The 26223-nt window shown below is 42.2% G+C and overlaps 2 protein-coding genes across 10 annotated transcripts in view; both read left to right on the top strand.

Moving 5' to 3' along the window:
• On the top strand, positions 1–19083 carry LOC106611469 (pantothenate kinase 3). Its single transcript, XM_014211702.2, is given in 9 exon segments — positions 1–480; positions 1535–1681; positions 7670–7839; positions 7841–7876; positions 9174–9424; positions 11873–12049; positions 13227–13350; positions 14640–14765; positions 17198–19083. Coding segments are annotated over 9 exon segments (1368 nt in total). The 5' UTR covers positions 1–194; the 3' UTR covers positions 17249–19083.
• A 6090-nt stretch (positions 19084–25173) lies between these two features.
• loxl3b (lysyl oxidase-like 3b) overlaps positions 25174–26223 on the top strand; it is a 132589-nt gene continuing 131539 nt past the window's right edge. For 5 of the 9 annotated variants that reach the window (XM_014211699.2, XM_014211697.2, XM_014211694.2 and 2 more), the window contains exon 1: positions 25175–25476. The gene's annotated coding sequence lies outside the window, so the exon portion shown is untranslated. Of the gene's footprint in view, positions 25477–26223 lie in introns of all 9 variants that reach the window. The other 4 variants (XM_045723796.1, XM_014211695.2, XM_014211692.2 and 1 more) reach the window with 1 other exon arrangement.

The following is a 26223-nucleotide window of genomic DNA, read 5'->3' as shown; positions in this document are numbered from 1 at the left end:
TCCTGCAACATCTTGTTGTGAAAACGAACTGACATCAAAAACATTGGCAGAAAATTTTTTTTTTATTTTTTATACCAAACAAGATCCATTTTATTTAGCAACCTTGTCAGCTTTAGATATTATCTCAGGTCGGAACGCACAATTTAATACAACATTTTTTATATCAAAACGTCATTCTTCAAATATTGTATTCAATGGAAAAACGGAATGGCCACCACGGCGAGAATGAACCGGAGACCGGGGGAAACGAAGAGACGACGGAGCCTCCACCGAAACAGTCGCGGTCAAGGAGTGACGAGTCGAGTAATATAATTAGATTAGACGGTAACAACATGGAGACGACTAAGGCCGGTGGTAGTAGTAGTAGTAGTAGTAGTAGTAGTAGTAGTAGTAGTGGTGGTGCCACCGGTGAACGACGCACATCCACAGCCAACTATTCATCAAGGCAAAGGATTGACTCTCTGAGAAAGATCAGACCACGTACGTTTTGAACAGTAACTTTTACCTGTCGTGTTAATGTTAGCATAACGGAGCAGCGTAATATATAACTATCGTGTTAATGTTAGCATAACGGAGCAGCATAATATATACCTATCGTGTTAATGTTAGCATAATAGATAACTATCGTGTTAATGTTAGCTAACGGGCAGCATAACAGATAACTATCGTGTTAATGTTAGCATAATAGATAACTATTGCGCTAATGTTAGCTAACGGGTAGCATAACATAACTATCGTGCTAATGTTAGCTTACGGAGCAGCATAATATATAACTGTCGTGTTAACGGGTAGCATAATATATAACTGTCGTGCTAATGTTAGTTTACGGAGCAGCATAATATAACTGTTGTGCTAATGTTAGTTAACGGGCAGCATAACAGATAACTATCGTGTTAATGTTAGCATAATAGATAACTATCGTGCTAATGTTAGCATAATAGATAACTATCGCGCTAATGTTAGCTAACGGGTAGCATAATATATAACTGTCGTGCTAATGTTAGCTTACGAGCAGCATAACAGATAACTGTAAATGACTGTCTTCTCTTGTGGTCTTGTCATTTCTAGTTGTACAATGTGAACTAGCCTGTTAGCTTAGCTTCAATGTTTTTCAGCAGCAGGCAGACAAGATGGCGTCTCAGTACACACTGCTATTAGTGGGAGGACCGTGTATACACACAGCGGTCTACTGTTATTGTCATATCTATTAGCATTGTATTGAAGAAGATGGTTCAACAAGCTTTGTTGTGTCACGATTGCCCGACATTTTTTTAAAGAAACAGTTGACATTTTTTATATATATGTTGTAGTGTTAGTTGATGCCAAACCTTAACTAGATGTCATTGTGTTACTGTATGTAGTGTGTTGTTGACATTTGATTCGCTGTTCACCCTCCCTCCTAATCACTTCCTGACCTGTCTCTATGCAGCAACTCCATTTGTATGTACTGTTGCTGACATTTTTTTATTATTATTATTAACAAAGATTTGTTTCCTCCTCTCTTTCTGTTTGGTCTCTGTGTCTACTATTACAGCCTTCCCCTGGTTTGGGATGGACATCGGTGGCACCCTGGTGAAGCTGGTTTACTTTGAGCCCAAAGATATCACAGCCGAGGAGGAGCAGGAGGAGGTAGAGAACCTAAAGAGCATCCGACGCTACCTGACCTCCAACATAGCCTACGGTAAGAATCTAATCAAATGTTATTGGTCACATATACACCTGGTTAGCAGATGTTATTGTGAGTGTAGTGAAATGCTTCTGCTTCTAGTTCCGACAGTGCAGTAATATCTAACATTGTAATCTAACAATTCCCCAACAACTACCTAATACACACAAATCTAAAGGGGTGATTGAGAATATGTACATGTAAGTATATGGATGAGCGATGGCAGAGCGGCATAGGCAAGGTGCAATAGATGGTATAAAATACAGTATATACATGTGATATGAGTAATGTAAGATATGTAAACATTATTTAAAGTGGCATTATTTGAAGTGGCATTGTTTAAAGTGACTAATGATCCATTTGTTAAAGTGTCCAGTGATTGGGTCTCAATTTAGGCAGCAGCCTCTCTGAGTTAGTGATGGCTGTTTAACAGTCTGATGGCCTTGAGATAGAAGCTAGTCCCAGTTTACCTATGGTAAGACCTCACCTGGCCCAGACTATAGACCTAACACAATCTATGGTAAGACCTCACATGCCATGTCATTTTCAATTGTATTGATTGTCCATTACAGGTGTACACAGGGAACATGTATAGCCTACAGAATGTTAAAACACCTCTGGAGAAAAGATCCTATAGATGAGGTTTACATTATCATGTTTACAGACAGTCCGTCTGGAAGGCTGACAGACAGACAGTCCGTCTGGAAGGCTGACAGACAGACAGTCCGTCTGGAAGGCTGACAGACAGACAGTCCGTCTGGAAGGCTGACAGACAGACAGTCCGTCTGGAAGGCTGACAGACAGACAGTCCGTCTGGAAGGCTGACAGACAGACAGACAGTCCGTCTGGAAGGCTGACAGACAGACAGACAGTCCGTCTGGAAGGCTGACAGACAGACAGACAGTCCGTCTGGAAGGCTGACAGACAGACAGACAGTCCGTCTGGAAGGCTACAGACAGACAGACAGTCCGTCTGGAAGATTCACTAAATCCTATAACAAAGCATATGTACCTATCCAACTGGTACGTTCCCCATAATGAGAGAGAGCCCAACATTTACATCAGGTCTCTGCATAACAAAATAAGTGTAATTACATGGCTATATACAGGGCCTTCAGAAAGTATTCATACCCCTTGACTTATTCCACATCAACACACAAAACCCCATCATGACAAAGAGAAAACATGTTTATAGACATTTCAGCAAATGTCTTTTAAATTAAATACAGAAATAGCTAATTTACTGATCAAATAATTGAGTTCATGGTGTTGCTAATAAAGTCAGACAGCAGATGAGCTAACATTAGTAACGTAACCAATTCGCTATAGTATTAACTGGTATACGACTCCTCGCTGTTCCTCAAGTTATAACGCGTTAGTTGCTTACTGGACCCTGACAATCTGTGTGAAATGTTAACGAACTAACCACTATCTGTTAACTAATGTTTTCCCTCCACAGCATGTGGTTAATTTTCAGAATGAGAGAATTAAGTGAAAATTCGGTGTTGCTTGTTAAACAAGTGGATTCAGGGATCAAGTGTAGCTGGAGCTGGGCCTGGCTTAAGATGGATGCCACTATAGAGGTGAAAGGAACAACACACACTTTCCCTCTTTCAATACAGTGGATAAAAAGAAGTATACCAGGTGTACTCTCTGCCTGAAAGAGATCAATTATGCCAACATAGGATATCACGCTCTGCTGGCACGTTGTAGAACAGATGTCCACAGGCAGGAAGTGTACAATGTAATAATGTGCAGTGTTGCCCAAAGATATTGTTTTTGTTGTGTTGAACTTGACAGTAACACGTGTGTGTGTGTGTGTGTGTGTGTGTGTGTGTGTGTGTGTGTGTGTGTGTGTGTGTGTGTGTGTGTGTGTGTGTGTGTGTGTGTGTGTGTGTGTGTGTGTGTGTGTGTGTGTGTGTGTGGGGGGGGGTGGGGGGGGATTATACTTTTCGTTGTTGCTCAGTGAATGTTATTTTTGCACACATGAAGCCTTGTACACTTGATCGATGTCTATAGTGGCCACTATAATAGAACAACAATATAATGCCTGTTTGTTTCATTCTATTTCTACTTTAAGATGTTTTCTTTCCCCCCAAGTTCAATATTTAGATGTGTGGTCACAAGCGTTTTATTATAAAGGCTGTCATGGTAACTGCAATATTAGTGTATTGTTTTTTTTTTTCTTCTCAAGACTTGAGTGTCATTTGCAGTAAAGTCAAGGCAACAAATAACATTGGATTGTTTTCTTTACATGTTTTAGCTGTGAATTAGGTTCACATGAACCACTTTTTATTTTACACACAGAGACTGATTCTTTGTTGTTTTAAATTAGTTAAAACCTGCATTTCCCCCCTAGCAGGGATTTATTACATTGTCACCTTTTTGTGCCCTGCAGCAGTTTGCATCCCTGACAGATTTAGAAAGCACAGTTGCTAGGAAAAACTCCCTAGGAAGAAACCTAGAGAGAGGAACCAGGCTCTGAGGGACGGCCAGTCCTCTTCTGGCTGTGCCCGGTGCACATTATAAGAGTACACGGCCATTTTAAAGCCAGATCGTTCTTCAAGATGTTCAAACGTTCATAGATGACCAGCAAGGTCAAAAATAATAATAACAAAAAATGCTATCTGTCAGATAGTACTGATAACCAGTGTTGTCACATTCTCCAGTGGCCCTACACTGTATTCCATTACCTGGGTAAGAGCTGATATGTGTAGTGCTGGAACAATACCCGCAGAGTTCTACACTCCCCTGGTGGCACCGACGCTACTAACTTCTTCAATTGGTGACACCAGCACATGATTTGGTCGCACATATTTGGTCGCACCTAAGTGAATCAATAATGCCTCAACCAGGCTAATAAAGATGAGCCATCTTTTAAATTAGCTGCCCTTGTGTTTTTACGCTGATTCGGATAGATTTACTGTTAAAGCAAAGAGAAGAGACTGTTTAAATCTCTATTTATTGCCGATTTTTCAAAGTATCTTCTTTTCTGCAAAGTCCTCTAGAGGGCAGAATAACCTTCTTTTTTTTTTTTTTTTTTTTTATAAACAATACTTGAGGGCGACCAACAATACTTGATACCAAAACAATACCAAGGCAAAAAAAAAACTGCAAATTTCAACCAGTTTTTTTTTTTCCTCTCAGGTTTTTGCTCTCAAAACCACACTTTTTTTCTGTTCTTAGAACATTCAATTTTGTTCCACAACAGTGCTTAAACCACATCAGGGTTTGAGAAATGTCGATAATTTTGGTGTAGTACCCTGTAATAATTCAGGCCCAGCCAGACTGTGTTTTGGGTAGCAGCTTTGTAGTGCACTTGTGATGGAGATTTCAAAACAAAATGTCCACTGGATTGATGCAGATAATCCTGATTCTGTCCTTTAGGCATAGGCTACTTTTCTTTTTAGGGAGGGGTTGTACTAATCAATATGGATTTTATTTATTTTTTGAAGTCATATCCATTCGAAAATGTATTTAATTTATATATTTTTTTTAAATCCTGTAATCTTCACACAATACCCCATAATGACAGTGAAAACGGGTTTAGAAATTTGTGCAAATGTATAATTTTTTTTTTTTTTTAAATACCTTATTTACATAAGTATTCAGACCCTTTGCTATGAGACTCAAATGTAATCAATTTTATAATAAGGCGGTGAAGTAGCAAAATGTGGGGAAAAAGTCAAGGGGTCTGAATACTTTCTGAAGGCTCTGTATACAGCGCATTCAGAAAGTATTCATACCCCTTGACTTTTTTCCCACATTTTGTTGTTACAGCCTAAATTAAAAATGGATTACATTTTTCTTTTTTTTCCTTTTTTTTAAATCAACACACAATATCCCATAATGACTTTAAGTGAAAATGTGTTTTTAAAAATGATTGAACTTTCATTTTCAACATAATCAACCTAATTAAAAAAAAAAACTGTGACCTATTATCAAATCTTATAGGCGGCGACATTCTAACTTTTTCATTAAGTATGTTAAAGGATTCTCCATAGGTTTGTAGTAGAGCAAGGTGACCGTCACTATCCAGAAGACATAGGTGTTCCATGTGTAGTACTTAGACTGGGGATGAGTGTTCATTGACGACAAGGTGGTGCTGAGTGAGAGGCAGCCATGGATGGATGGGGATGGATTGGGATGGATGGTAGCCACCCTAAAGAACAATTACAATGGAAAATATCAGCTAAGCATTTACAAAGCAGTTTTTATATTTTTTTGTGGGGGGGGCACCCTTTTTCTCCCCAATTTTTATGATCTCCAATTGTGATCCAATTACGATCTTGTCTCATCGCTGAAACTCCCCAACGAGCTCGAGAGAGGTGAAAAGTCGAGTCATGCCTCCCCTGAAACATGACCCGCCTAACCCCGCGCTTCTTAACACCCGCATCGCTTAACCCGGAAGCCAGCAGCACCAATGTATCAACTGATGACTGAGGGTCAGCTTGCAGGTGCCTGACCCACCACAAGGGGTCGCTAGAGCGCGATTAGCCAAGTAAAGCCCGCCCCCGGGCCAAACCCTCCCCTAACCCGGATGACGCTTGGCCAATTGTGCCCCGCCTTATGGGACTCCCGGTCATGGCTGGTTGTGATAGAGCTTGGGATCGAACCCCCGGCCGTAGTGACGCAACAACACTGCGGTGCAGTGCTTTAGAGCACTGCGCCACTCGAGAGGCATCTACAAAGCAGTTATATGCACAATGCTGTGTTTCTAGATATAATAGTTGTTTTACATGGGGGTGGGGGTATACTGCTGTTAGGGCAAGGCATATAGCTAGCTTGCTAGTTAGCGCAAGGGCAAGGCATATAGGTAGCTTGCTAGATAACTTATTGTCTTTGAGAAGGTTGTTTACTTATGCACTACTAACTAGCTAGCTAGCTAACATAGTAAAGCTATATTTACCATTTCTTTTCTATATGATGCAAACTTCATCAACGAAAATCCTGCCGGGACGGCAGGTAGCCTAGCGTTTAAGAGCGGTAGCCTAGCCTTTAAGAAAGGTCACTGGTTCAAATCCCCAATCCGGCAAGGTGTAAAATGTGTGCGACTGACTAGTTATCCTTTTCCCCTGAGTTTTTGTTAAAACACTTGATTCCAATTCCTCCACTTGTCGTCTAGTGACCAGGACTCTGGGCCACCGAAAAACAATTGGCCAATGTCCCAGGGCTCCCGAGTGGCGCAGCGTTCTAAGGCACTGCATCTCCGCGCAAGTGCAGTCCCTGGTTCGAATCCAGGGTGCATCACATCCGGCTGTGATTGGGAGTCCCATAGGGTGGCGCGCAATTGGCCCAGCATTGGCAAGGGGTAGGCCGTCCATTGTAAATAAGAATTTGTTCTTAACTGACTTGCCTAGTTAAATAAAATAAAAATATTTACACAGAGCTGCATAGCAATGATTCCCAGCTTCGCATTCTCTCTGATCTAGTCTTCCACGAGGGCGACCAACGGCAACACGACTAGCAGTATTGGGTTGTCGATCCGTCTCATATTTCTTAACTACCAACAGCGAAGGCAGCTGGTAAATCAAGCTCTCGCTGTACCCAGTTTGGGAGAAGAGCAAAAACATCTTGTTTCCCCCAGAGAAAAGCCTTCATTCTGGTTACTTGCTGTTCTTTCAATGTAGCAACGCCCTCCAGTCCTGATATAACTGACAGCTATAGCGGCATCAACGCTAACCTCCTCAAGAGGTTGATTTTGTTTTCTTTCCGCGCCCCAGTACAGGTGATGCTCATGGTCGTCCTCACCTAAAACACCACCGTAGTTCATCAAAGGACTCTGATTGGTCCTACGAAACGGTGAGAGCTTCAGGCTCACACCTACTAGACTGAGATCCGCAATAGTGTGGAACTGCAGTTCGTGGGCGTTTCTGCATGTGGGGAATTCCCAGGAACCCCTGTATATCTGAGGAGGGGTGTACCTGAGGGGGGGGGGGGGGGTTGAAAGCACAATTATGGACTAAGAAAAGTAATCCTTATGACGGTGAATCTGTGATGCTAGGTAAGACGGGGATCAGAGATGTTCACCTGGAGATGAAGGACTTGACGATATGCGGACGCACAGGTAACCTCCACTTCATCCGCTTCCCCACCCAGGATCTGCCGGCCTTCCTACAGATGGCTCGCAACAAACACTTCTCCAGTCTCCACACCACCCTCTGTGCCACCGGAGGGGGGGGCCTACAAGTTTGAGTTCGACTTCCGCCAGGTGGGTCCAGTAAACAGTCAGGGGGAAAAAGATTTTAGCGGGAAAGAGAGAGAGACCATCCCTCTAGTTACTGTAATGTTTGCAGATTAGCGTTTCTCATCCAAGCACAGCCACAAAGTCTTAATATGTTATTAACCCTAAAATTAACCCTAACATTAAACACACTGCTAATCCTAATGCCTAACAAATTATTAATATATATTTATTTAATTTTTTACAAATTAGCCAATTTTGAATTTAGGAGTGTTGCAGCTGGTCTATCTGAAGGGAAACGCTCAGTACTGTTCTGTGATGAATTGGCCCGTCTCTCCCAGAAACCTATTTATACATTTAGAAGCTGGGGGGTGGTGTAATTTTTGGTTGTTGTACGACACCACGTGATCAGAAAGGTTAATATTTTTCTTCCTGATGTCAATTGATTTTAAGTGAATATATGCACTGAGTGTACAAAACATTAGGAACACCTGCTCTTTCCATGACATAGACTGACCAGGTGAATCCAGGTGAAAGCTATGATCCCTTATTGATGTCACTTGTTAAATCCACTTCAAATCAGTGTAGATGAAGGGGAGGAGATGGGTAAAATAAGGATTTTTAAGCCTTGTGACAATTGAGACATGGATTGTGTATGTGTGCCATTCAGAGAGGTGAATGGGGAAGACAAAATATTTAAGTGCCTTTGAACAGGGTATGGTAGTAGGTGCAAGGTGCACCAGTTTGTGTCAAGAACTGCAACGCTGCTGGGTTTTTCACACTCAACAGTTTCCTGTGTATATCAAGAATGGTCCACCACCCAAAGGACATCCAGCCAACTTGACACAACTGTGGGAAGCATTGGAATCAACATGGACCAGCATCCCTGTGGAACGCTTTCAACACCTTGTAGAGTCCATGTCCTGATGAATTGAGGCTGTTCTGAGGACAAAAGGGAAGGTGTTCCTAATGTTTGGTATAGTCAGTAAATGTATTAGGCTATTTTTAAAAATATTTTTAAAAATCCTATTATATTATGAATTGGGGAAGATAACCTCCTGTTCTCAGATGGCTAACCTCCTGTTCTCAGATGGCTAACCTCCTGTTCTCAGATGGCTAACCTCCTGTTCTCAGATGGCTAACCTCCTGTTCTCAGATGGCTAACCTCCTGTTCTCAGATGGCTAACCTCCTGTTCTCAGATGGCTAACCTCCTGTTCTCAGATGGCTAACCTCCTGTCCTCTCTTCTCTGCTCAGGTGGCTGACCTCCTGCCCTCTCTTCTCTCCTCAGGTGGCTGACTTCCTGCCTTCTCTTCTCTCCTCAGATGGCTGATCTCCAGCTGCTGAAACTAGATGAGCTGGACTGTCTGATACGGGGTGTCCTCTACATAGACTCAGTGGTGTCCAATCCTTCAGAGTGTTACTACTATGAGAACCCTACAGACCCTGAACACTGTGTCCAGAAACCCTTCGCTTTAGAGAACCCTTACCCTCTACTGCTGGTCAACATCGGCTCTGGCGTCAGCATCCTGGCCGTCTACTCCAAGAACAACTACAAACGAGTAACTGGGACCAGGTAATGTTAGCTTTGTGGTCAAGCTTTGTGGCCGCTGTCACCTGTGTCTATTTAAACACATTCAAACCCAAAAACATGTAGACGTACAAACTAGACACTAATGTACTTGTCCTCTTGCTCAGTTGTGCACCTGGGCCTCCCACTCATCTTTCTATTCTGGTTAGAGCCAGTTTGCACTGTTCTGTGAAGGGAGTATTACACAGCGTTGTATGAGATCTTCAGTGTCTTGGCAATTTCTCGCATGGAATAGCCTTCATTTCTCAGAACAAGAATAGACTGACGAGTTTCAGAAGAAAGTCTTTGTTTCTGGCCATTTTGAGCCTGTAATTGAACCTACAAATGCTGATACTCCAGATACTCAACTAGTCTAAAGAAGGCCAGTTTTATTGCTTCTTTAATCGGGACAGCAGTTTTCAGCTGTGCTAGCATAATTGCAAAAGGGTTTTCTAATGATCAATTAGCCTTTTTAAAATTATAAACTTGGATTAGCTAACACAACGTGCCATTGGAACACAGGAGTGATTGTTGCTGATAATGGGCCTCTGTACACCTATGTAGATATTCCATTCAAAATCTGCCGTTTCCAGCTACAATAGTAATTTACAACATTAACAACGTCTACAGTGTATTTCTGATCAATTTGATGTTATTTTAATGGACTGATCTGTTATTAGCTTGTTAACTAGCCATATAGTCTGATCTGTTATTAGCTTGTTAACTAGCCATATTGACTGATCTGTTATTAGCTTGTTAACTAGCCATATTGGCTGATCTGTTATTAGCTTGTTAACTAGCCATATTGGCTGATCTGTTATTAACTTGTTAACTAGCCATATTGGCTGATCTGTTATTAGCTTGTTAACTAGCCATATTGACTGATCTGTTATTAGCTTGTTAACTAGCCATATTGACTGATCTGTTATTAGCTTGTTAACTAGCCATATTGACTGATCTGTTATTAGCTAGCTAGCTAGCAATATTGACTGATCTATTATTAGCCAGCCATATTGACTGATCTATTATTAGCTAGCCATATTGACTGATCTATTATTAGCTAGCTAGCCATATAGTCTGATCTGTTATTAGCTTGTTAACTAGCCATATTGACTGATCTATTATTAGCTAGCTAGCCATATTGACTGATCTATTATTAGCTAGCTAGCCATATAGTCTGATCTGTTATTAGCTTCTTAACTAGCCTTATTGGCTGATCTGTTATTAGCTTGTTAACTAGCCATATAGTCTGATCTGTTATTAGCTTGTTAACTAGCCATATAGTCTGATCTGTTATTAGCTTGTTAACTAGCCATATAGTCTGATCTGTTATTAGCTAGCTAGCAAATTTGACGTGGTACATGAAAGTAGCCTCATGTCTGTCAGTAACAATCGTAATTAAACACTTTTAAAAACAATGTTGAAAAGGGGATGTTGTTTAACTTCGCTAGGTAGACCTACATTAGATCTACTTACCACTATGTTTAGCCAACTGTACCAAGTTTCTACCAGTAGCTTGTAAGTAAACATTATCAGGGCCTCCAGCTTGATGATGAGACTGGTACCCAGGCTATGGGAGCTAAACCAGACTGGTACCCAGGCTATGGGAGCTAAACCAGACTGGTACCCAGGCTATGGGAGCTAAACCAGACTGGTACCCAGGCTATGGGAGCTAAACCAGACTGGTACCCAGGCTATGGGAGCTAAACCGGACTGGTACCCAGGCTATGGGAGCTAAACCGGACTGGTACCCAGGCTGTGGGAGCTAAACCGGACTGGTACCCAGGCTGTGGGAGCTCAACCGGACTGGTACCCAGGCTGTGGGAGCTCAACCGGACTGGTACCCAGGCTGTGGGAGCTCAACCGGACTGGTACCCAGGCCGTGGGCGCTCAACCAGACTGGTACCCAGGCTGTTGGGAGCTCAACCAGACTGGTACCCAGGCTGTTGGGAGCTCAACCAGACTGGTACCCAGGCTGTTGGGAGCTCAACCAGACTGGTACCCAGGCTGTTGGGAGCTCAACCAGACTGGTACCCAGGCTGTGGGGAGCTAAACCGGACTGGTACCCGGGCTATGGGAGCTAAACCGGACTGGTACCCGGGCTATGGGAGCTAAACCGGACTGGTACCCAGGCTTCGGTTGCTCCCCTTGCCTCTGTTTCTTGTCCTTGGTGGTTTCCCTGTCTGTCATAATGGTCCTGTGTGCTGCATTGACTAGAGGCAGGAGGAGACACAGAGCTGTTTCCCTTAGATTCTGATCTCAGGACAGATTTGAATTTCCACCACCTTTCGTTAAAGTTAGGATTGATAGAGGGGAAGCTGACCCTAGATCTGTAGCTAGGGGGAAACGTTCCCCCTCCGGAGCCTAGGAAGGAGGAGCCTGGAACATTTGGAGTTTTAATATGGCGGTAGGTTACTAGAGGTTATAACAGTGTCCTGTGTTTCCCCCATGCAGTCTGGGTGGAGGGACATTCCTGGGGCTGTGCTGTTTACTGACTGGCTGCTCCAGCTTTGAGGAGGCTCTGGAGATGGCGTCGCAGGGGGAGAGCACACACGTGGATAAGCTAGTACGGGACATCTACGGAGGGGACTACGAGCGTTTCGGCCTTCCCGGCTGGGCTGTGGCCTCCAGGTAAACCGTTTAGCAGTACCAGGGGTGTATTCATTAGTGCACATCGTAGCAAAAAAATGTTTTGCAACAGGTAGCCTAGCGGTTAAGAGCGTTGGGCCAGTAAGGGAAAGGTTACTGGTTCGAATCTCCGAGCCGACTTAACTGAAAAATATGTCTGTGCTTTTGAGCAATTCACTTAACCCTGATGTATTTCTGTCTTGTAGTTTTGGGAACATGATGTATTTCTGTCTTTGTAGTTTTAGGAACATTATATATTTCTGTCTTATAGTTTTGGGAACATGATGTAGTTTTGGGAACATTATATATTTCTGTCTTGTAGTTTTAGGAACATGATATATTTCTGTCTTTGTAGTTTTAGGAACATGATGTATTTCTGTCTTGTAGTTTTGGGAACATGATGTATTTCTGTCTTGTAGTTTTGGGAACATGATGTATTTCTGTCTTGTAGTTTTGGGAACATGATGTAGTTTTGGGAACATTATATATTTCTGTCTTTGTAGTTTTAGGAACATGATATATTTCTGTCTTTGTAGTTTTAGGAACATGATGTATTTCTGTCTTTGTAGTTTTGGGAACATGATGTATTTCTGTCTTGTAGTTTTGGGAACATGATGTAGTTTTGGGAACATTATATATTTCTGTCTTTGTAGTTTTAGGAATATAATGTATTTCTGTCTTTGTAGTTTTGGGAACATGATGTATTTCTGTCTTTGTAGTTTTGGGAACATGATGTATTTCTGTCTTTGTAGTTTTGGGAACATGATGTATTTCTGTCTTTGTAGTTTTGGGAACATGATGTATTTCTGTCTTTGTAGTTTTGGGAACATGATGTATTTCTGTCTTTGTAGTTTTGGGAACATGATGTATTTCTGTCTTTGTAGTTTTGGGAACATTATGTATTTCTGTCTTGTAGTTTTGGGAACATGATGTATTTCTGTCTTTGTAGTTTTGGGAACATGATGTATTTCTGTCTTTGTAGTTTTGGGAACATGATGTATTTCTGTCTTTGTAGTTTTGGGAACATGATGTATTTCTGTCTTTGTAGTTTTGGGAACATGATGTATTTCTGTCTTTGTAGTTTTGGGAACATGATGTATTTCTGTCTTTGTAGTTTTGGGAACATTATGTATTTCTGTCTTTGTAGTTTTGGGAACATGGTGTATTTCTGTCTTTGTAGTTTTGGGAACATGGTGTGTAAAGAGAAGCGGGAGTCCATCTCTAAAGAGGACCTAGCCAGAGCCACCCTGGTCTCCATCACCAACAATATCGGCTCCATCACCAGGATGGTGGCGCTCAACGAGGTACTTCACTACTTCACAACGTAATGGCACTCTGTTCCCTATATAGCGCATCACCAGGGCCCTGGGAAATAGTAGTGCACTATATCTAAACTGTCGTAGCGTATTTGTTCAATTGAAATTGTGAATAAATATAGCGATAATAAATATAGGAAATAGGCTTCCTTTTCAGACAGGAAATAGGCTTCCGTTTCAGGCGGGAAATAGGCTGCCGTTTCAGGCGGGAAATAGGCTGCCGTTTCAGGCGGGAAATAGGCTGCCGTTTCAGGCGGGAAATAGGCTGCCGTTTCAGGCGCTGTTTGCGTGTTGTTGTGGTATAGTGCACACTGCTCTGAAGACGATGGAAAGACAATAGAGACAGATAAACATCACAAAGAGATGTGTTCAGGGGAGAGCTGGATGTTCAGGGGAGAGCTGGATGTTCAGGGGAAATGTTCAGGGGAGATGTTCAGGGGAGAGCTGGATGTTCAGGGGAGAGCTGGATGTTCAGGGGAGAGCTGGATGTTCAGGGGAGATGTTCAGGGGAGAGCTGGATGTTCAGGGGAGATGTTCAGGGGGTGTTCAGGGGAGAGCTGGATGTTCAGGGGGGTGTTCAGGGGAGAGCTGGATGTTCAGGGGGGGTGTTCAGGGGAGAGCTGGATGTTCAGGGGGGTGTTCAGGGGAGAGCTGGATGTTCAGGGGGGTGTTCAGGGGAGAGCTGGATGTTCAGGGGGGTGTTCAGGGGAGAGCTGGATGTTCAGGGGGGTGTTCAGGGGAGAGCTGGATGTTCAGGGGGGTGTTCAGGGGACGCTGGATGTTCAGGGGTGATGTTCAGGGGGATGTTCAGGGGGCGCTGGACTTTCAGGGGGGGATGTTCAGGGGAGATGTTCAGGGGGGGCTGGATGTTCAGGGGGGGCTGGATGTTCAGGGGAGCGCTGGATGTTCAGGGGAGATGTTCAGTGGGGGATGTTCAGGGGGGCTGGATGTTCAGGGGAGATGTTCAGGGGAGAGCTGGATGTTCTCTCTTTGCCTTCAGCCTCTTTATGATGCTGCCTTGTGGAATCTGGATCAAGCAGCATTGTACAGGGCTATGAAGGCACTGGGCTCTGCTTCAGCCAGTCTGCATTGAAACTTGTGTTTTATTTTTCATGTCTGTTGTCATTGATTTTGAGAAATTAAACTTAATCTTAAAATAATTATATGAATATCAGGTTGAAATGACCCATTTGTAATCATCCGTTTTATAACCATGAGGTGGTTAGAGAAAGTGATCCTAATGACCTGTAACCCCCGTGTTTTGTGTTTCTGTTCAGAACATTGAGAGGGTGGTGTTCGTAGGGAACTTCCTGAGGGTGAACACCCTGTCCATGAAGCTGCTGGCCTACGCCATGGACTACTGGTCTAAAGGCCAGCTGAAAGCCCTGTTCCTCAGACACGAGGTAAGACTGTCTACTGGTCTGAAAGCCCTGTTCCTCAGACACGAGGTAAGACTGTCTACTGGTCTGAAAGCCCTGTTCCTCAGACACGAGGTAAGACTGTCTACTGGTCTGAAAGCCCTGTTCCTCAGACACGAGGTAAGACTGTCTACTGGTCTGAAAGCCCTGTTCCTCAGACACGAGGTAAGACTGTCTACTGGTCTGAAAGCCCTGTTCCTCAGACACGAGGTAAGACTGTCTACTGGTCTGAAAGCCCTGTTCCTCAGACACGAGGTAAGACTGTCTACTGGTCTGAAAGCCCTGTTCCTCAGACACGAGGTAAGACTGTCTACAGGTCTGAAAGCCCTGTTCCTCAGACACGAGGTAAGACTGTCTACTGGTCTGAAAGCCCTGTTCCTCAGACACGAGTAAAGCCCTAGTGATGGAGTAGAATAATATTTCAATAATGTCCCTTTACGATATATCTGCTTGGTTCAGTCTGTACAGTACCTTCAGAAAATATTCACACTTCTTGACTTTTTCCACATTTTGTTACGTTACAAGGTGATTTAATTGTCATTTTTACACAAAATACTCTGTCAACGGTGAAGAAAAATGTGAATATTTGTAAAACAATGTAAAATCTTGATTACATCAGTATTCAACCCCCTGAGTCAATACATTTTAGAATCACTTTTGGCAGCGACTATAGCTGTGAGTCTTTCTGGATAAGTCTCTTAACCTGTTGGGGGTAGGGGGCAGTATTTACACGGCCGGATAAAAAACGTACCCGATTTAATCTGGTTATTACTACTGCCCAGAAACTAGAATATGCATATAATTATTGGCTTTGGATAGAAAACACCCTAAAGTTTCTAAAACTGTTTGAATGGTGTCTGTGAGTATAACAGAACTCATATGTCAGGCAAAAACCTGAAGATTCTGTATAGGAAGTGCCCTCTCTGACCATTCCTTGAGCTTCTTGACTCTGTTCATTGAAGACTGAGGATCTTTGCTGTAACGTGACACTTCCTACGGCTCCCATAGGCTCTCAGAAGGCGGGAAAAAGCTGAATGATGTAATTCCAGCCACTGGCTGAAACACATTAGCGCTTTTGGCAAGTGCTCTATCAGAGGACAATGGGCTGAGGCGCGTGCACGAGTCAACCCCATGTTTTTATTTTCATTCGTCTTTGAACCTGAACACAGATTCCCGGTCGGAATATTATCGCTTTTTTACGAGAAAAATTGCTTAAAAATTGATTTTAAACAGAGGTTGACATGCTTCGAAGTACGGTAATGGAATATTTTGAATTTTTTGTCACGAAATGCGTCGTGCGCGTCACCCTTCTTTACCATTCGGATAGTTTCTAGAACGCACGAACAAAACAGAGGATATTTGAACATAACTATGGATTATTTTGAACCAAACCAACATTTGTTATTGAAGTAGAAGTCCTGGGAGTGTATTCTGACGAATACAGATTTTGGTGAGTGCTAAACTTGCTGGGTGTCTAAATAGCGAGCCCTGTGATGCCGGGCTATCTACTGAGAATATTGCAAAATGTGCTTTCACCGAAAAGCTATTTTAAAATCGGTCATAGCGAGTGCATAGAGGAGTTCTGTATCTATAATTCTTAAAATAATTATGTTTTTTGTGAACGTTTATCGTGAGTAATTTAGTAAATTCACCGGAAGTTTGCTAGTTCTGAACGTCACGTGCTAATGTAAAAAGCTGGTTTTTGATATAAATATGAACTTGATTGAACAAAACATGCATGTATTGTATAACATAATGTCCTAGGGTTGACATCTGATGAAGATCATCAAAGGTTAGTGCTGCATTTAGCTGTGGTTTGGGTTTATGTGACATTATATGCTAGCTTGAAAAATGGGTGTCTGATTATTTCTGGCTGGGTACTCTGCTGACATAATCTAATGTTTTGCTTTCGTTGTAAAGCCTTTTTGAAATCGGACAGTGTGGTTAGATTAACGAGAGTCTTGTCTTTAAAATGGTGTAAAATAGCCATGTTTGAGAAATTGAAGTAATAGCATTTCTAAGGTATTTCATTTTTTTTTTTTATCTACAAACATAATTCCACTTTGACATTATAGGGGTGTTGTGACACAAAATCTCAATGTAATCCATTCAAAATTCAGGCTTTAACAACAGCAACAAAATGTGTGAAGGGGTGTGAATACTTTCTGAAGGCCCTGTAGATACACATACTGGAAAATGTACATCAAACACCATGGGAAGAGGGACTAAAGTAACAAGAGTAAGACGAGGTAAAGCTCTTCCTTGATCAATCCTTGAGACAAAGTAAAGCGATGGAACAGAACAACATATCCTCTTGACACTGTATATCTACTCAGTTTGTATATCAAACACTGTGAGAAAGTGAGAAGATCTGCAGTAAACTAAACTAACATTTATTGTTTTGTTGTTGTTGTCAGGGCTACTTCGGATCAGTCGGGGCTTTGCTGGAGCTCCTGGATCCATCCTGATTGCTACGGTGGCCCTGAAGGTCAAACTAGCACTTAAGATCCAAGGACTGCTCTCACCCAAAGCCAGACTCGCACTTAGACTTAAGCTCTTAAACCAAAGACCGTCCGTCCAGCAGGATTACACCTTTATACTTTTATCCTCCTCACTCCATTGGTGCGGTGTGCTTGCATGTACAAGTAGGTAGCCTGTACAGTAGCATGTACAGTAGCTAGATTGGTAGCCTGTACAGTAGCCAGGTAGGTAGGCTGTATAGTAGACAGGTAGCCTGGTTCCGTCTGTATATGTTTGACAGGAATATGCATCCTTCCAGGAACGCCACAACTGTTGCCTTAACTGCTGGATGATCACATGTCTGTTTGGCATGTTTCATATAAATCGCCATCGGCAACCGATGGCTCAGCTCTAATTGTTGACCTCCGTAGAAGGGCCAATGGCTGGGGTCCAATGGGCATTTTACTGGCACACATTCCAGTCAATACAGGAAGTACACTGACGTTACAGTTCTCTTCTTCAACGCTTTTCAATTAGGAACATGTGGAATTTGGTTTACTTTCTGAATTGACAGGAATTGTAATGAAATTAATCTCAACCCTGATTAACTGTTAACGTTAACTTTCTTTTTCTTTTACTATTGTTTACTGTGACATTGTTCAGCTCAGCTGCAAAGTAATTGTTAAATATTGATGGAAGAGGTTTTGATTGATATTTGATAATGACAAATGGAATATTTGGGGGTCTGTTTTGGACATAAATGTTAAGTTATTCTGTGTTCACCTGAATGAACTCTTACCAACGAACCTGACTCATATTCAACTTTACATGATAGTTAAACATTTAGTATTTTTACTGCCTTGAGACAATCTCTCTCTCCTTCTTTCTCTCTCTCCTCGCTTTCTCTTTCTCTCTCCTCTCCTTCTCTCTCTCTCTCCTTGTCTCCTCTCTCCTCTCTCCGTCTCCTCTCTCTCCGTCTCCTCTCGCTCTACCATACTAGTTTCAACTGTTCTCATTATTAGGCCTACTTTAACTACCTTTATTCAGATCACTATGCCAACAGGTACTCTTCCTGGAGTCTATACACACAACTAAAAATACATTACAGTTTACATTAAGACACGGTAGTAAGGCAACACTTTCAGGGATCTGGATCTGCTGTATTTGTGCAGTATATATGGGGGTTTAAATGGGAGTCCCAGGGAATCAGACTCCCCTTTTCCTCCAGAACATCCCGAATTCTCCGAGGCGTGGAAACGTTGCTTAATTGGTATCAAGGGACCTAACGTGTGGCAGGAAAACAGCCACCAGCCTGTAATCGTATACATGCTTTAGTCCCATCTCAAAGTAACGTATACAAGTTGGTTGTGTTCAGTCTCATCAAATCAGCTGTTATATATATATATATATATATATATATATATATATAAAAATTTCCCTGTTGTGTGTTATGGTGCAGCGTAATTGTTTTACATTATTTTATTGTAGAATATAAAGGTACTAGTGCTTCACGTTCAGCTAAATACACTGCTCAAAAAAATAAAGGGAACACTTAAACAACACAATGTAACTCCAAGTTCAGATCTAGGATGTGTTGTTTAAGTGTTCCCTTTATTTTTTTGAGCAGTATACATTCTGTTAAGTGCCTGGTATGTTGTAGTCTAGAAAAGGTAGAAATACAGACAATCCTGTGAAGACATGCTTTTTTCTTTTGTTGTTGAAATCAGACTTGTCTTTGACTCCATACACCAAGTTCTCTCTCTGTTGGTGATGTACTTCTTTTTTTTATATATATATATTATTACTAAATGTTTTGTAATAAATCTATTTTGTGTCATATAAATTAGGTGATGCTCATTTATTTCATAATAGCAAATTCTGCAATGGAAATCTACAAGATATGTGGGTTTTTTTTCGATAGCAAGATATGAAAATAAAATAAGAGGAATAAAAATGTTTGAAAAACAATCATTTGAAAAGCTGTTAACTTGGTAATGGAGTCAGATAGCAGTGGTGGGGAAAAAGTACTCAATTGCCCGACTTGAGTAAAAGTAAAGATACTTTAATAGAAAATGACTCAAGTAAAAGTGGAAAATCACCAAGTAAAATACTACTTGAGTAAAAGTATTTGGTTTTAAAATATACTTTAGTATCAAATGTAAATGTAATTTCAAAAATATACTTAAGTATCAAAATTGAAAGTATAAATCATTTCAAATTGCTAATATTAAGCAAACCAGATGGCACAATTCTCTTGTTTTTTTTTTCTCTCCAATTTACGCTTAGCCAGTGGCACAGTACAACATGCAGACATAATTTACAAACGAAGCATTTGTGTTTACTTTCCTTTCGACACGCCCACTAACCCATACTCCATTCACCATATTGGGATGCAACTACCCCATTCTCCTTCAAGTCGGCGGGCACGTCGATACAACACTGGTTGTGCAGCCCAATCAGCCACGCCAGATGGTCTTGAATGGCCCAATTAGCTGATTCGCTTTCCATACACCCACTCCTTTCGACAACACCCACTCGCCCATACTCCGGTCGCCATATTGGACTGCAGCCACCCGTTCAACAATATGGTGCGCTTCAAATTCATATACTTCCGGCTTCATGTGCAATCGGGAGTTTTCCCATAGGGATACTCAATGACAACGTCAAATCAATGACGTCAGTGATCTTCAGGTCGGAAAGTCGGAGGTCTAGCAAGATACCAGAGTTTCCCCGAGTTGGATGACCGTTCAAAACGATTCTTCCTAATTGGAGCTAGTTTTTTTCCCCCCAGAGTTCCCAGTGTCTTGAACCCACTGAAGTCTGAGATTTCCCAGTTCTTAGTTGTATTAAACGCTCCATTAATGTCTATAGGAGATCAGCTCTGATCTCTAAATCTCTATAGGAGATCAGCTCTGATCTCTAAACCTCCTATAGGAGATCAGCTCTGATCTCTAAACCTCTATAGGAGATCAGCTCTGATCTCTAAACCTCTATAGGAGATCAGCTCTGATCTCTAAACCTCTATTGGAGATCAGCTCTGATCTCTAAACCTCTATAGGAGATCAGCTCTGATCTCTAAACCTCTATAGGAGATCAGCTCTGATCTCTAAACCTCTATAGGAGATCAGCTCTGATCTCTAAACCTCTATAGGAGATCAGCTATGATCTCTGAACCTCTATAGGAGATCAGCTCTGATCTCTGAACCTCTATAGGAGATCAGCTCTGATCTCTGAACCTCTATAGGAGATCAGCTCTGATCTCTGAACCTCTATAGGAGATCAGCTCTGATCTCTGAACCTCTATAGATCAGCTCTGATCTCTGAACCTCTTCTAAACAGATTTAGTGAGTGTGTGATATGTTTATACCCAGTAACGTCATTCAAAAAGTGAAGGCAAATTGTTTTGACTTTTATTTTTGACTTTTTTGTTGTTTCGTTAGCAACACACATGCAACATGGAAGCACAGGCCTCCCAGGCAGTAGTTTGGTTAGGGCCTCTTCGGTGGTTTACATTCCACGTAACTATAATTGAATTTGGATGTTATGAAATAGGTCAGAAATACGGTCTTGCAGCAAAAAAACATCTAAGCAGGGTCAGTTCTAGCCTTTTGGGGGCCCTAAGTGAGATTTTGGTTGGGGGCCCCCAACTCACAGGCAAAACATGACCCCCCTCCCCCCCCTCTTGACAGCAAAGAGAAAAATGTACGTTTAAAGTTGATTTCCTGCAATTCTACACATTTTGCCATGACTTATGCCATGTTAGTGATATTTGAATGAATAACAAAATCAATGTGGGCCCCTTGGAGGCCAGGGCCCACCGGGGGCCAGGGCCCACTGGAGTTCAGGGCCCCTCGGAGGTCTCAAACTGCACCATTTTGTGTCTCTCCGTAGCCCACACACTTTCAATATTTAAATAATATATTGCTCCATTGTGTTTATGATGGCAGATGGACTGATTTCCACGTTTTTAGTGTACGTTTTTTCAAAATGCGTGATGAGAAGAGAATCGTCCAACCAATTGAGTATGAATACTTTCTGAAGGCACTGGCCTGACCTCCAAGGGGCCCTGACCTCCTAGTCAGGATCGAGAGAAAGATGAACGGAGACCCTTGATGAAAACCTGCTCCAGAGCGCTCAGGACCTCAGACTGGGGTGAAGGTTCACCTTCCAATAGGACAACGACCCTAAGCACACAGCTTGCAAAATGTTCTAAAAACCTTTTTTTGCTTTGTCATTATGGGGTATTGTGTGTAGATTGAGGTGGGGAAAACGATTTAATACATTTTACAATAAGGCTGTAACGTAACAAAATGTGGAAAAACTCCAAGGTTATGAATTCTTTCCGAATGCTCTGTAGATGTGTATGGTACCTGTTGGATATCCTGGATTTTTAACAATTTATTTCACTTTTATTTAACCAGGTAGGCAAGTTGAGAACAACTTCTCATTTACAATTGCGACCTGGCCAAGATAAAGCAAATTAGGTGAGATAAGGGAGGTAAAGGCAAAAAGGCCATGGTGGCAAAGTAAATACAATATAGCAAGTAAAACACTGGAATGGTAGATTTGTAGTGGAAGAAAGTGCAAAGTAGAAATAGAAATAATGGGGTGCAAAGGAGCTAAATAAATACAGTAGGGGAAGCGGTAGTTGTTTGGGCTAAATAATAGATGGGCTATGTACAGGTGCAGTGATCTGCTCTGGATATGGTTAGATATCCTGGATATTGGGGGCATCCTGGGTTGTGCTTTCGTATGTTATTGCTGTAAGAGTGAGTTAGCAGGTCAAATCGCATTGGCTCACTGCTAATTCAGTTGTTTCCATGCTAACGGATGAATTATGAATCTACAGCCATCAATATACTTTTGTCCTGCATATGTAAAGGGACAATCGTCAGGTACTTACATTTATTGTATTTTGTAATGTCTGATTACAAAATATTCAGTCTGATATTGACATGCAAGGGAATCTACAGCAGTGGCGGCTCCTCAAAAGGATGAAGGGGAAGACCATCCTCAGTGAATTTCATAAAAATAGAAATTGTAAAAGATTTAAAGTTATCCTTTTTAGATAAAACTATACTAAATATATTCATGTCACCAAATAATTGATTAAAACACTGTTTTGCAGTAAAGGTAAACAGTAGCCTCAACAGCACTCTGTAGGGTAGCACCATGGTGAATCTGGAGGACAGCTAGCTTCCGTCCTCCTCTGGGTACATTGACTTCAATACAAAACCTAGGAGGATCATGGTTCTCACCCCCCTTCCATAGACTTACACAGTAATTATAACAACTTCCATAGGACATCCTCCAACCTATCAGAGCTCTGGCAGCATGAACTGACATGTTGTTCACCCAATCAAAAGTATCAGAGAATGAATCTGTGTGAACTGTGTTTACGTGTGATCAAGGGGTGTATTCATTCCGCTGAATCTTCTGTTAAAATGTTTCTTAAACAGAAGCAAATGGAATGAAAAAAGGATAAACATACCTGAATTTGTCCAATAGAAACTCTCATTTGCAACTGTTGAACCAACGATTACACCCTAGATCAAACTAGCTGCAGCCCAGAGTGTGCAAGGCGGTGTTGAATGTGTCACTGTCTGTCCATGTGTCACACCGTCTGTCACCTCAAATCTGTATCTCGACCTGTGTGCACCTACGTTGTAAACTTTCATTTATAGGCTAGGTTGTAGCAACCTCATGATGAGTGTAGGGGAAGATTTGAGTATCACCTAGTATCCTAAACCTATCACTGTTGCATTGAACTGGATGAATGGAATATGAATGACAGTCATCCAATATGCTGTAATAGAAATAAGGCCATGTTCATGAAGAAAAAAATAAATAAAAGTCCTTCCTCATCTTAATAAACGGCACAGATCTACAGCCATCATCGTCGAGTTAACGTACATCTGATGTTCTGTCCTTTGTCTATTGTCGAAGATTCAACTACAGATCAACTGGGACCATTGACTGGCCTTCTTTCATTTTTATTACACAACGCAAGAGAACGTAAAGATCACATCTGTTACCTCAGAACGGCATCTTTTGTACGTACAACTCGTCAGTCCTTGTCGTGGATGGGCTTTTTTTTGCCGGGTTCAACTCCTATCCGCTAAAAACAAGAAGAAACCTAGTCCAGTGGGCAACACTGGACAATTGAGGAGTGGAAAAACAATAATCGCCTTGTCCTCCAAATCCTGGTTCCTGCTGCGTCATGGTGACGGCAGAGTCAGGATTTGGCGTAAGCAACATGAGTCCATGGCCCCCCCCATCCTGCCTGGTGTTCAACGGTACAGGCTGGTGGCGGAAGTGTAATGGTATGGGGAATGTTTTCCTGGCACACGTTAGGTCCCTTAATACCACTTGATCAACGTTTCCATACCCCCAAAGAATTGTACTGTACTGGAGGCAAAGGTGGGTCCGACCTAGTACGAGATATTTTAGTCAACAAACTCAATGTATTTATGTTGTACAACGGCTCAATCACTTTTTTTTATTTTTATAAAGTCCTTTTTACATCAGCAGTTGTCCCAAAGTGCTTATACAGAGAGAGATGAAACAGCAGGCATGGGACTAGTTAACACGTCTGGTGAACAGGTCAGGCTTCCAGCTACTCCGCTATCCGGGACTAGTTAACACGTCTGGTGAACAGGTCAGGGTTCTAGCTCTCCGCTATCCGGGACTAGTTAACACGTCTGGTGAACAGGTCAGGGTTCTAGCTACTCCGCTATCCGGGACTAGTTAACACGTCTGGTGAACAGGTCAGGCCTCCAGCTACTCCACTATCCGGGACTAGTTAACGTCTGGTGAACAGGTCAGGCTTCCAGCTACTCCACTATCTATGTTGTGGACCATAAGCATTTTTGCTTTACCTGTCATAAGCGTCGTTGTAGGTAGTGGACCAAAACACAGTGGGTATATGAATCATCTTCTTTTATTGAAGGAAGGAAGGAAGGAAGGAAGGAAGGAAGGAAGGAAGGAAGGAAGGAAGGAAGGAAGGAAGGAAGGAAGGAAGGAAACTGACGAAAACAGTCCTGTAAGGTGCTCAGACTATACACAAAAACAAACACAAGAGAAAATAAACCCACTTAAATATGCCCTCCAATTAGAAGCAACCACAACCAGCTGCCTCTAATTGGAGATCGTTCCCAAAACTAACATAGATATAGAAAAACTGGAAAACCCACATAGAAAATAGAAAACATAGAACATAAACCAAAAACCCCGAAACACTCTAAACAAACACCCCCTGCCACGCCCTGACCAAACTACAATAACAAACAACCCCTTTTACTGGTCAGGACGTGACAAGACCATATGTGATCTACAGATCTACCTACTGTACATCACATATGGGATAATGGCATTTATCCCATATTAAAGACTCCATTTTTTGTATTTATTGTTTATTTCACCTTTATTTAACCAGGTAGGCTAGTTGAGAACAAGTTCTCATTTACAAATACGGGACAGTTTTAAATATGTAGTCAGCAAACTCAATGGATTATGTATTCGAAGCGTCTTTATTGTGCCATTTTCTAAATTCACCCCTGCAAAAACCTACTTACATAACATTGAGTCGCAAACATGGGATAAATGTGGGGGAAAATTACACGACTGTTTCAAAATAGGTAGTCAGAAAACTCAATGGTTTAATAAAGTACAACTACATCACAATCTATGTTCTACAGCGGTGGATGGGTTGACCGACGATTTTGCGTTTGCAGGATAGGTTGACTGCAGTGATAAATCCTGTATGGAAAATGCACCGTTACAAAATCATGCCTGAAAGAGGCAGTCTGTCTTCGGGGAAAATCCGTCCCCTTTTAAAAGTCGTGCAGAATCCCACGAGTCAGCTTCACCTCTCCCTGACTCCTCCCTCTCTCTCTCTCTCTCTCTCTCTCTGCTCCGCATCCCCCCCCTCTCTCTCTCTCTCTGCTCCATATCCCCCTCTCTCTCTCTCTCTCTCAGCTGTAGATTGTACAGCTGGCAATTTATAACCAAAAGGGGTGAAAGTCGTAATTGCCTATAGGCTGTCCTCTCCTCTCTGCCCCGTAAAACCGAACGCTTCTATGGCATAAATCAAGACGAAACACTTTTAAATGTTTTTATTTTGATATATTTTTGTCGACTTTTGAAAACAGAGGGAATATAATTTAGTAGATTTAAGTCCACCCCTGGAACTGTCTAAAACTGTTATAAACTTTAAAGGCTGGACACTTTGTAACAGGTAAGTGCAAGCATTTATTTTTTGTTGGATTGGGAGGAAAAAAAATCAATGTGCAATGATGTGGTACTTGCTAAAATAAATTTCCTCATCCTACCGTTCCAAATAATACATTTAATATCTAACTAACTTCTTGGAAAAATGTTAAATGTTCAGATCTGTCCCAAAAGCTGCTCCCATTATCATTCTGTCCTGTCTGTCCAGTCTGTCCTATCTCCCCAGTCTCTCCTGTCTGTCCTGTCTCTCCTGTCTTCCCTGTCTGTCCAGTCTCTCCTGTCTGTCCTGTCTGTCCAGTCTGGCCTGTCTGTCCTGTCCTGTCTTTCCAGTCTCTCCTGTCTCTCCAGTCTCTCCTGTCCTGTCTGTCCAGTCTCTCCTGTCTCTCCTGTCTGTCCTGTCTGTCCAGTCTGTCCTGTCTGTCCAGTCTGTCCTGTCTGGCCTGTCTGTCCTGTCTCTCCTGTCTGTCCAGTCTGGCCTGTCTGTCCTGTCTGTCCAGTCTGTCCTGTCTGTCCTGTCCTGTCTCGCCTGTCTGTCCTGTCTCTCCAGTCTCTCCTGTCTGTCCTATCTGTCATGTCCTGTCTGTCCAATCTGTCCTGTCCTGTCCTGTCTGTCCTGTCTGTCCTGTCTGTCCTGTCCTGTCTCTCCAGTCTCTCCTGTCTGTCCTGTCTGTCCTGTCTGTCCAGTCTGGCCTGTCTGTCCTGTCTCTCCAGTCTCTCCTGTCTGTCCAATCTGTCCTGTCTGTCCTGTCTGTCC

This window comes from Salmo salar, chromosome ssa09, assembly GCF_905237065.1.
Source record: "Salmo salar chromosome ssa09, Ssal_v3.1, whole genome shotgun sequence".
In the NCBI taxonomy this organism is placed as follows: domain Eukaryota; kingdom Metazoa; phylum Chordata; class Actinopteri; order Salmoniformes; family Salmonidae; genus Salmo; species Salmo salar.
Note: the sequence above shows the minus strand (reverse complement) of the source record. Positions and strands in the feature narration are given on the sequence as shown.